Source organism: Dysidea avara, chromosome 12 (assembly GCF_963678975.1).
Source record: "Dysidea avara chromosome 12, odDysAvar1.4, whole genome shotgun sequence".
Classification (NCBI taxonomy): Eukaryota; Metazoa; Porifera; class Demospongiae; order Dictyoceratida; family Dysideidae; genus Dysidea; species Dysidea avara.
This window is the reverse complement of record NC_089283.1, coordinates 7,365,493-7,378,335: the sequence shown is the minus strand read 5'-3', so window position 1 is coordinate 7,378,335 and position 12,843 is coordinate 7,365,493. Positions and strand designations below refer to the sequence as shown.

General features: G+C 38.2%; 1 protein-coding gene across 5 annotated transcripts; it reads left to right on the top strand.

The window, feature by feature from the left end:
* On the top strand, positions 1–12,217 carry LOC136241130 (BTB/POZ domain-containing protein 9-like). Of its 5 annotated transcripts, none has more exons than XM_066032299.1 (3): positions 1–98; positions 2,245–2,343; positions 10,436–12,214. In XM_066032299.1, exon 3 carries the CDS (start codon positions 10,436–10,438, stop codon positions 11,708–11,710), a length of 1,275 nt encoding a protein of 424 aa, XP_065888371.1. In that variant the 5' UTR covers positions 1–98; positions 2,245–2,343; the 3' UTR covers positions 11,711–12,214. The 5 variants fall into 5 exon arrangements, with proteins under 5 accessions (XP_065888371.1, XP_065888370.1, XP_065888373.1 ...); XM_066032301.1 differs by having other exon boundaries at positions 13–98; positions 2,253–2,343; positions 10,436–12,215; XM_066032302.1 differs by having other exon boundaries at positions 36–134; positions 10,436–12,215.
* The last annotated feature ends 626 nt before the right edge of the window (positions 12,218–12,843 follow it).

The following is a 12,843-nucleotide window of genomic DNA, read 5'->3' as shown; positions in this document are numbered from 1 at the left end:
CTGATCACGAGAGCGAACCGCCCACGGCAAAAGAAGTTTTCTTGTTGAGCGTACGTAGATCTACTTCAGGAGGTACTCCGGTGTGTTTCATTAAGGAGGTCAGTTTGATTTGTGCATACGTTTTCATTAAGGAGGTCAGTTTGATTTGTACATACGTTTAGTATAATGCGTATCCTTCACGGCCTAGCTGGGTTCCTCCTTAGTGCCACCATACAGCCCGGGTGCCACGCCATTAATTCCACAGCTATAAGCATCTTTAGACGATACGTTTATTTGAAAATTGTCTAATTGCTGATGAAGTTTTAGTACTTTTCCATGGCCAGTGTTGTTGTTTAGCTAGTGTTGTTTATCCCTGCTGGCGCATATTAAATTTATTTGGTTAAAAATTGATGCATTTATATTTAATTTAGGGACACGCCCCCAAAAGTACGTAAAATTCGGGGGGTCCGACACCAACTGGAATTCGACGCAAATCACTTGGAATCCCACAATGGAGTCTGTAAATTGGGCAAAAATTTGGAATCTGGAATCTCGACAAATGTTCTATAAGTCCGATTATTTCCGCATATTTCTAGTAAATTATACTGTATACGAGACTGTATATTATCTCGTGTGCTGTGTTGCAATCAGCTTAGACTGCGAGCACAGTGTACATGTCTCGACATGTTTGTACAGGCCTTCCCAATGATCCAATTAGCCTGGAAGCCAGCTGAATGCACAGAAAATGTTAATAATTATATGTGTTGCTAGCTATGTAAATTTCCAAATTTGGAATCTGGAATCTTTACAAAAGAAACGGCAAGATTCAGAATCTTACATGCGACTTTTGGGTGGTGTCGGACCCCTCAGTAAAATGCTTAAAATGGTGTAAAAACACAGTGATTTTCGTGTATTTTTGAAGCGCCCACAACATTACGTAGTGGTACCCACAAAAAACAGTCTGCTAATTACTCACCTACCTCTAAAGAATACACCTTATTTTCATGGCTGTAGCTGCAGCGGATACGTGGGCCCAGCACAGTTTCTGAACCCGGTTTGTCACTTTGCCCAATGCGTAGTGCATTGTCACTATTGTGGGATTCACCCGTTAGGGAATTCACCTTAAACTTAAGTAGTTTAAACACAAAAAACGGCCCGGAACATTGTGTACGAAGAGTTGTTGCCCTAGAGCGGGCCATTTAGTTTAAAGACAAAAGTTAAGGAGAGCCGCTTCGAGAATAGTGCCGCATGAGTAACTTGGTTTAGAATGGCTTTGTTCTAGTTTCTGTAGGCCCATATAAACAGACACCATGTTTCCCAAGCCAACTTTTAGTGGGTTTCTTGTGTGTTTTTTACCTTATCATGTCTGTAGATATGCGGAATTCCGCTAAATTCAGTAAATTTTATTAGTTCGAAATCCCAATGGCTATTTTCAATATGGCCAGTCAGATACCATCCTACCCACACTGCTAACCACCACCGCCTGAGGGGTTTGCAACTTGTGAAAATCCTTCAAATCTTCAACTTTTCCCCAGATTTCAAAGATTTTATTGCCGGCAAGGCTTCCAGAAATGTCGTTGATGACTACGCAAGGGGGTGACATACAGGCACTCACTGTAGGTAGATCTGCAACCACAGTCTAAGTCAAAGGTCAAGGCCACCAATATTGTGTTAATTCAACGGTCAAGGGTAAAAGCTTCCAACCCACAATCGAAAAGTACTGAAATATCGTCGCTAAGTCACTTGTCAAAGGTTGAAAAAGGCTGAGAGGTCACATGCACTGGCACCTTCGCCCCAACCGCAATAGAGTCATGACGGCTGACCAGACCGCTCGGGTAGGCTTGAACCCATGTTGAAATCACAGCTCATCTAATACATTAGCCTAAGACACAGAATCTATACTGCAACTCAATCTACAACTTCGTAGCACCCAAGAATTTCCAAGACAGAAATTTGATAGAAATTTGATAGAAATTTATCCAGAAATTAGAAATTTGAGTTGGCAAATTTCCATATTTCAAAATATCGTCGATGAATTTTGTAGGTAAATGACCCTTCGATTGCAGGGCAAGATGTCAAAATTTCAGAGCAAAATTTTTGTGGTATCCAGAATAATTTGATCATGAGACGCTTAGTATGCGGAAATGTACATAAACTTGGAGTAATCTCTAGAAGCCATATGAAAGTTCCAGATTAATGCATATGTAATGCTGAATATACAAAAGTATACATTAAATATACAGAATTTTGCAATAATTTTTCAAGATTTTTAGATTTCAACAAGATTTCAAAGAGGCTGTATGAAATTTCAAAGGAGTTGCTGGCCAGGCACTGCCAGCCATACCAGTACCGCCTAATTTTCAGGTAGTTACATATAGCTAATGAGGTGTCATGCATAACAATTTTTTTATCAACGGTGGGGCTATGAAGTCTGATTGCTTACATTGTGAATGATGTAATCAGACATACCACAACCCCCATGTGTAAGAGTTAGGCCACTTATTGTTTATGTTTCAGATCCATCACCTGCGTTGCTATGTCTCACCGCCTACCTTTGACAATTATTTCATTATCTCAATGTTTAATGATTGTATAAGAGTTACAAGTAGAAGGGAAAGTTAGGAATTTTAAGTTAGATTAGGGATCGAAGAAAAAAAGTAATGAAACAAGGGAGGTTGCCTATACCCGCAGATATAGCTACTAGTAGACATTAGAGATGCAACGATACAGTGTATTGACGTATCGATATATTGCCTCTGGTGTATCACAATACAGCGATATATTGTGCGATACAAAGTGGAGTCTAAGCAATGGTCTATGTTGTTTGTTAATGTTGTTATTTGTTTTTTAAGAGAAATAAATGAGCTAACTTTTCTTTGAGAAGCATTACATACTACTCAGTTTAACCACAATGTACAATAATTTGATTGTCAGACATGTTAACAAGCCACGACATGTCGATATATCACATATCGATACGGTTTGATTTTGTATCGATACAGCGATATTAATTGTCTTAAAACGATACGATATATCGATATATTGTTGCATCTCTAGTAGACATTATTTTTATTGTTAACACTTTACACTGAAGGTCTGACAGCAACTTGTGCTACAGCCTTAGACTTCAACAACTTATAGCTAATAAGGTGTAACAGAAAATGGGCCAAAGTAAGGAAAAAAAACCCTCCAACCCCAGGATTCAAACTGTAGGTCACCCAATGTCTAGTCGGGGCCACACTCAGTCTTCCTCCAGGAGGAATGGATTTTCTTCTTTAAACCTAAAGTATTTATTATCATTAACACTTTACAGTAACCAGCACTGAAGGTCTGACAGCAACTTGTGCTGCAGCCTTAGGATTACTTAACCCTAATAACAAGGACTCATTAAATCCCTAAACTTCAGTCTATACCCTTGACTGAAGTAGGGATTAAATATCCACTAGTATATCTGCAGGTAGAGGCAACCTCCCATGTTTCACCACTTTTTAGTTATTCCCTTGTTTCACTAGTTTATTCCTTTGATCCCTAATCCAGCTATTTTTTTCCTTCTACTTGTTTGTTTTCTTTTTTATAACATAATTATGCCAAGTAAACCAGTGCATACCAGACTAAAAGAAATAATTTCCTAAAAGTAATTTTGTATCAGAAGGTGCACCCCAACAATCAATTACGTAATGGAAAGGTAGGTGGCCATTACGCTTTATTTTGAGCTATGCTTTGCCTGTCACACAGTGTTACAAATGAAGAAAAGTATCTCTGCAATCAATCCAGTTCGGCATTGAAACTGGGTCACTACTGTTGACCCGGATGATCCGCTGACCTGGATTTGACCCGGATGTGACTCGGATTAATTTAGGTGAGGCGTGCGCCAACTGCTATGTTTTGAGTGCCAACTAGCATGTTAAGCACGAGGGTGTCTATACTTAACGATGGTAGTCAGTGGGTACAATTCCACATAAGTTTGCAAAAAGCAAGATACATCTCCTGCAAGTAGGTGTAGCTTTGTGCATACCTAACACACCATAATTTAAAAAGTATGACACACTCCCGATATAAAGTGGGTGTGGCTCACGAAAGAAACTGTCCTTGACCTATTTCATACAACAATTGATTAGTGGGCTTGGCTCCACATAAACCAGCAGGCAGCTATGAGCATGGTTTTGTGCAAACCTGTGGACTTTAATGTCACCGATAAATGGGCGTGGCTGCATGCATGGTTGCAGGCAGTCGTCCAATAAGTGGGTGTGGCTTGCGAAAGAAGCTGAGTTACATCAGGGCTTGACTATGACGCATTTATACACTTCCGAACTGTCCAACTAAACAATTAGCTTCGCCAATCCAGGTCAGACCCAGATAATTTTTAAAGCAGGTCTGATCCGGACAAAATGTGACCCATGACCCGACCCAGTTTCAACGCTGATCCAGTTGTTAGAACACAAAGGAGGATAAAGGCAAGTCCATACTGTGTGCATTGTAGCTACATACTACAGTTGGCGAAAAGGCACATCTCGGGATAAAGTGACGTCAAACAGTAAAGAAATCAAGCCTGTAGCCTTATCCATTGTTGAGTTATACTTTGGTAAAGGCATCAGTTGGTTAGTCAGCATAAAATTCTGTTAAATATATATTTTTTAATATTCCATAGAAACTTTTTGGAAGAGTTTGGGGTTGCCAATTTTGGGCTTGCCAATTTTGGGCTTGCCAATTTTGGGCTTGCCAATTTTGGGCTTGCCAATTTTGGGCTTGGCTGTGCCTAGCCAATACTGCCAAGCTGTTATGAAGGAAATTTGAGGCTCGTTTTAGGGTGATATTTTTGGGTAAGAAAGCCCAGTTCTGCATGATCCCTAATGTACAGTACTCTGTGCTGTGTGATAAATGAACTTGCTTACATAGCTAGCCATAGAGAAAGGTAGGCTAGATGGACTGAAGACCAACAACGTCAGGAGAATAAATTTAAAACTTTCACTTCTTGATAATGATTTATGACAGATCTAGATACTGTAATAGAGCATTCAGCTAACTCTAATAAAACAGTCAGGTGCATGTAAGATTATAAATGAATAATGAGCTGCCCAACTGCATTGTTTTAGGCTGAGTTTCTGATCTGAAACATGAAATTACAATAAGTGGCCTTACATAAAGCAAAGTGAACATGTGCATGTGTGGTCATCAATTTACCAAGTGCCAAACAACAATTGCAATCAAGTTGATTCACTGTTCTAAAATTGTGACAAAAGTAGTGCACATTAGTATAGCCCTCAAATTTTAGTTGTATTCACTAAGAATGGATCTCAAGACTGACAGAAGTGATGAGGCAACTCGTGCATGCAAAAACACAAGCTGCTGTGTAGCGTAGCGTTATTTGCTCTTCAGATGCTTGCCCAGTTACAGTGTTAACTACAAATCAATAAAAGGTATCACTATGATACCAGGACACAAGTTGTTGTGTAGCATACTATCCTGTGTGGGAGAGTATATATTTGTCTGTAGTTAGGTGGTTGCTTAAAGCTATACTTTTGGCAAGATGCTCACAGCTAGATGGTTTTATTAGAATTCAAAGGTATATGTTCTAACTTTTCATGTGAGCACTTCCTTTTTTTGTCAAAGGTTAGCATGAATTGTAGATGAAAATGTAGCTCCGTGATTTGCTATCTTCTCTTCTGCAATCCACATGCCACACACATGATTCAATAGCTTTTTAACTACAATTCTGTCACAGAAAGGTGAGGTGTTCTTGGCTACTCTTCCAATGTTCCAAAATAGACATATATTGACAAATATGATTATGTATTCCTTCTGATTTAGTGTCTGTGTGCACCTTACAGTGCTATGTTATTAGTAAAACTCCGTGAACTCTCCACACCTTTTGGAGGATAGACAAAGATTGAGTAAATGTTTGACTGTAGAAATGATGCAGAGCTTCAAAAATGGAGTGTGGTGTGAAGCCAACATAATCTAACAAATACATATGGTCACACAAGTCAAAAATGGATAATGTGCAATTGATACATTTGTACAACCGCTTGATTACCAGCTATTGGATTGTGCTAGGTACATGCGTCTTACAAGCCATGAGAGTATTTTGAGGAAGCATTATTTGTTATGGTCCTTCACCTTTCACTCTGAACTGTAAAGAGACAATGTTTGATCAATAGCATTCAAATGCTGACAGTGGAGTGTAGGTTACTTGAAGCATGCAATTTCTTCTGGGCTCATGAATCAGAAGAAATTGCTTCAAGTAACCTCTGGATATATTTTGTGCTTAGTGGATATTTGTAATTCCTAAAAATTTTCAGCAAGGCGGCTTCACCGAGTAGTGAAGCCACACATGTACATTGTTGTGATTTAATACTTTTGTTGATGTATCAGGGATTCAGTGTGTATTATAGTTCTTCATGCATTGGATGTGATTCAGTTTGCAAATGTGTTTTTTGGCTAGATGGAATGCCCCCCCAGTACCGCTGGATGTCAAGTGCTAGAAAGTTGGATAATGCCAGCCACTGTAAAACAAAGCTATACGATGGTGTCAGCAGTTAGCCCAGATTGATGGCTGTTACAGGATAATGCACAGAAGATTGATATCCCCTCAAGAACATGACTGCAGACCTAAAGACACAAAAGCAAAGCCTATAACTACATCTTATACAACCAAAACAAACAGTGACTAATTCATATCCTGTTTGTCAGCCAACATGGAAGCCAGCTTCTTATACACTGTGGTATGTAGCAGATAGCCAGTGCCACAAGCAGAAAAAAACAAGAAACATTTCCCTCTCAACCTCCCTTACACTCTCATCGCAAGTATGCATCTTTTCTTGCTCATTGATTACATAGCACTAGGTCAGTTTACATGCAAATGGGTTGAATGTGGCTACGTACTTATTGCATGCCGATTGTTCTGTGTTGGTATTAGCCTAGTGTCTATCCACTCCCTTAGTGCAGTTGACTTGTTACACTTGGCCTGACTGAGTTCAATACTCCTATTGATTGTTTAGTTTCCCCTGGCCAGATGATAAGAAAATGTCGGTCATTAAGAATTAGAAATTTTGTTGGATAACAAATATAGTGTGTTTTATATTTCCCTTCAACTATAAGAGTAGTAGAATTTATCACAAATGAGACTTTACTTGTCACCAGCAGTAGTATTGTTGCCTTATCTATAATCAGTACATGTTCACGCCAAGTATAGTAACATAAAAGAGGTGAACATACATATGTTCACTCCCAATGGTTTTGTACTGGAACAAATATGTTTTCATGTTGTAAACATGTTTGCATGTCTGAATCATCCATACTACTGCACGGGATATTTTTAAGGCCTGCCTGTACCAAAGCGCTTTTTAAATAAACAGTTCCAGTGTTTAAATGGCCTACTATATGTTTGGAAGCTGGCTCATGTAACAAGAGTTGTTAACAAGAAACGAGGGCTCAGGTGAATGCGAACTGACAGTTTTTCAGATCCTGGACTGTGTCTTTGTCTACCTGCTGTTTACTGGGAAAGCAAATTCCCAACTGTCCTTGTCTCATTGGGGTCTTTGTGTAAGTTCGAGTTCCGCAACCTTTCTCTGTGAGACCTAGACAGTCCTCCTATGGATTACTAACCCTGTCCCAGGAGGATTTGCCTGCACAAGACTCAAGCGCACAGGTTTTCCATAGCTGGTCCACTGGGTGGCAATAGCTCACGGCTGCCGTAGGCTTTACTTTGTGTGTGTGTGCATGTATATTGTGAAATAATTATTTTTAATTACGTCACCAATTATATACTGAAACTACATGCGGATTGTGTGTCTAATATGATTGTGTTTTCATCAGTCATCACTCATCAATAAGATGTGATACTGACATGTAGAGGAAGGGCCTCAATTTGCAGCCTAGTAAATGTATTTACCTAAGATAATTATTGGATGCAAATGTGTGGGTGAATGTGTCTGTGTGTTTGTAGTGTTCTATGACAATAGCAAAGTACATACAATCATGTCACAAGGTTATAAATTTGTATGTAACCAGATTTTACAAAACCAATCCAAATTGGACATCAGGCAAAATCAAACTATATACGGAACACCACCAGAGGATGGCTACACTATTATCATACCACTAAGTTTTGACCCTTAGTACTACTTAAACTACTCGAGGCTGGTTTTAATAGATGTCTTTTCTGGGTGGTGTGGAGAGCTCGAATGGCATGTTCAGGCCTTGTGAAGGGCCTGGTTTGGCAAGAATCAGTGGTTTACTAGTGGATAGCCTGATAATGTTAGCCAAATGATTTTTCTGTTGATTTTGCTGTATATCAGTCACTAAGAAGCCAGCGCAGCCCTGTAATCTCGCCTCTAAACTTCAGTCATGGTATTCCTCCATTTTGAAGTCTATCTCTTGCCCCCCCCCCCCTCCCCCAACCTCTTCCCCTTTGTGAGCACTTGTGATACTACTTGCTCGTCCAACTGCTCATATTTTCTATCTTATTTAGTGGGAAACTCTGCAAGCAGCTACAAGTACTGTAAATGGTTGAAAGGTTAAAGATGATGCACCTCTTGTGTAAATTTCATATGCATGCTTGCTATCCTTGGCAAGTTATACCAACTTGAATTCTTTAAAACCGTTTATCTCGAAGCTTCTAATGTGCAATTTGGAATCTTTTGTTTTCAAAATCCAGTCAATCCAGTCACATAATATTATTATGTTGTTGGCTTTTAAGATCCACTGTTACTTATACCATGAAAACATATTAATTTTGAGGTGACAGGTTTGTTTTTGTAGACATGGTTATGCTACATATGTAGTCTTCATAGCCTATAAGATGAGTTTTAGCTTAATAGACATTATTTTTATCAAGGGGTTTCTAACATAATTTCCAAAGCTATTCTAGCTTTTCAAACTTCAAATCGTTTTCCAACAATATAGAATTTCATTTCTTTTATACCAATGCTAATCTCATTTAGTTGCATATATTGCTTCTATGCGTATGGTTTAGTGTGGAAGAAAGGCTAGTTGGGTAGTTGTGTATTGCATGCAGTTTAATTAATCAATGTCACTCCTTAAAACTATATACAACTGTAATTCAGTAGTATACATTTAAATAACATCCATTATACCTATTAAACCCTCAGTAACAGTTTGTCTCCCACTGCATTAAATACTCTAATACAGCAGTCAAGGTACTACTCTAATAGAACAATCACAACTGCAGCTTATTAATATTAACCTAAAACATTGGGTTTATTATCCCTTTCACTGCTACAACTGGATTGATCCAGTTCAATGCTATAAAAGGCTTTCTTCATACAATTCTAATGTGTTACCACTTCTATCACGCGTTTTATAGTATGATGTGCTAACCCTGAAATGGGCACGCCCACAAAGGTTTTGTTTCTGGAATAACCAGATCCTTCATGCACTATTGGAGGTTTGCTCCGTAACACCACAAAGTTTTCTTATCTGGAAAGACAAGTTTCTCGAGTTAATAGTCACATTTTGAAGTCCACTGGATTGTTATTGATAGACCAAGAAAACACTCAAGAAAGTCAGTCAGCCATTTTTTTCAGAAGTGCTGCATGATTCACATTTGTGTATACGCATATATGTGTGATACAAGATTTGGGATATTATTAATAAATTTTGTACTTTCGAAATGGTAACAATCAAGTTTAGCAACTGTTTAAACGCAATGACAATGTTTTCCCATAGAAAAGCTGGTTAAATTTCTGACTCCTTGCATGCTTCCCAGGCTTACAGTAGCCTCCTTGCAGGTTCCCATTAGGATAGATACTAATAAATAAATAGTTATGTCAATTCGTAGCTAAAATAGCTGTTATAGTAAACACGCAGTTATGCCCAAGTGTCACTATGTATACCTGACTGTTCTATTTGAGTGTGTCAATCGTTTTCCATAACAATAGTCAACAATTCACTGTATGACATAATTATTTGGATTATCTTCACATGCCTGTTATGCATGTGTAATTGGTGGTTACCTAAATATATTGCTGTGTACAGATTAGGATACATTGAACTTATGCTCCTGTTGGTTAACTAAGTTAATACCATACCTGTTTCACTGCCCATACAAAAGTCTCAATAGTAGCAGTGAAATTTATCCTGTATTTCACTGGTAGCAGTGAAAAAGTTGTAATTGCAATTTCATTGGTTAGAATTTATGTTAACAATGTAGTGCCAATTAGTGTTGATGCATGTTTAGTACATAGTGACAAATTGCGTACTTAGCAACGCTAATGCACAGCATGCATATATGCAGCAAGTATGGTATTAACTGGGAATAGCATGGGTATAGCAGTGAAATTTGGGATAAATACCACGAGTGTTGTATTGGAAATGGGGATAAATTTCATGAGGCAAGGCCGAGTGAAATTTACCATTTCCAATACAACAAGAGTGGTAATTATCCCAAATTTCACTGCTACCCATGCTATTACTAGTACCTATTATACATATGTAGATGGCTAAGCAAGAAAAGATTATCATCAGCAAAGAGTTGAAAAAGGACACGTTGCAAGATGAAAATTGGTGTGCCACTGTGTTGTCTTCACTGCTGAAAGACCCCAGTACACATGATGTGACATTCAAGACATCTGATGGTGGTAGTGTGAGTGCTCATAGGGTAATAGTAGCAGCTGGTTCACCAGTGTTCCATGCTATGTTGTATGGTAACATGAAAGAGAGTAGTCAGAAGGAGATTAAGCTGCCAACTGTAGATACCAGCATGTTTAAAATCTTACTCATTTTTATGTATTCTGGAAAGGTTGAAATAAATTCAGACAACTGCTTGGACATCTTGGAAGCTGCTTACTTTTTTAATATTGCTGCATTGGAGACCAAATCTGCTGATTTCATTGCTGGTATGATAAATGTCGAAAACTGCTGTAGCATTGCCACAGTTGCAAATGCTAAACAGTTTAATACATTACTTGAAAAGTGCCTTGAGTTTATATATATAAACTGTGATAAAATCATTGAAAATTCAAGCTTTTACAGTCTTCCAAGTGAAATAGTTCTTGCCATATGCCAAAGCTCTTCTCTTCATGTTGATGAAATAAAATTATTTTTAGCACTTGTGAAATGGCAAAAGAATCAAGAAAGACCTATATCTAAAAGTGGTTCTGAAAAGCTTTTCAACAATATTCGTTACCCAATGATGTCTGTTGATGATTTACTTGAGAAAGTCCGTCCAACTAAAATGGCTGATCCAGTTCTTTATACGTTAGCCTTGGAATATCACCACAAGCCAAATACATATGATGGACCACCAAACCAGCTAGTTCCTAGGAAGTATTTGGAAGTTGCTCCTAAAAAGTGTTTTGTAGCTACCAACATTACTCCAAATACAATAGCTTCAAGCAGTGATGGTGCATCGGTTACAATCACTAAATTAGGATCTAGTAATTGGGATGGATTATGTGTGCTGCAGGTATACCCTAAGGAGCAATTTCCTGTACATTTTACATTTCAAATAAAGCAGACTAGCTCAGATCTTAGTGGGATTCAACTGGTAGTGCGATCCTGTCTGTTCTCTAGCCTTACAGCTGATAACTTTAGGGGTGGTGTGGATGGTTCAGTGGGACACAAGGTTGAAGGTACCATTGCCATTGGTAATAATAACATTACTACTACCATCGGTGGTAAAACACTTAATACCACAAAGCAAAGTGATGGGATCTATCTTTGTGTCTATTTGTATTACCAAAACAATTCAGTTATTGTCACTATTAATTAGGCACAATTGTATGAGTAAAAAGTGTGATTTTAGCTTTTGTCAACTGTAGACACATGCATTATTATTGTACACTGATAATGTAACAAGTATACACAAAAAAAATTTGGAATTTTCAACCGCAGTAGGGACCATAGCACATTGATAAAAACTATTATAGAATGCACAGTAGGGACATAACACTTCTTATTGTCTTATTGTTTTACTGTGATTTAATATCATATACTCCAGCTTGTTTCAGTACTTTTTATTGATCCTACTCTAGTTGAAAATTCCAAATTTTTTTGTGTACTTGTTTGTTAACTTTTTTGTAAAATGAAATTATTATGACTGGTGAACCACGCATACTGCATTAAAAGAAAAAATGGTGCTGCGTGCTCCAGCTGTCAATTATCGTCTGAAAAGTGAGATATCCATTACCAGCCCTTAACTATAGCACCTCTGCAATCAAAGTAGCCACTATGAAAAATACGAATGATTTCCATTACAAAGGGAAGCCATCACATGCTACTGCCAAATCATCTGTCAGCAAAGATGAATGGGACACAAAGGAGGACACTGGTAAGTTTGTACATATTGCGGTATGCTAAAAGGCACATGCCCGGCTAAAGTGATGTCAAACAGTGAAATCAAGCCCGTAGCCTTAGCTGTTATCGAGTTATGCTTGGCATCAGTCAGTTAGTCACTAGAAACGTCTGTTTATACAATTTTTAAAAAGTCATAGCAACTTGCTGAAAGCGTATCAGGTTGATGTGAAGGCTTGTTTTAGCTTAGTTTTACCTAACTAATACATATCATTGTCGGGTACAAGTGAGGCTGTTTTCTTTTGGGATATTTTTCATGGACCACACCCACACTTTTGTGGTCCCTATTTAAGTGTAACACAAGCTACATGGAATGAATGATCATGAAGTTGCAACTGTGTAGCTTCAGGATCTTGAATGTGACATGATAGGGTATGTAGCAACATACATGTCAGGTTGGAATAATTCCAATGTTGAGGCTAAGGACACTATAAACAGTAATTTGAGGAGATTTCTACTTTCCTCCAGATTTTTGGAGTTCAGCTTTGAATTTTTTATCCATATTAATTGTTTTCCTTGCTGACTACATTAATGGTGTGCCCCAATGGCAGC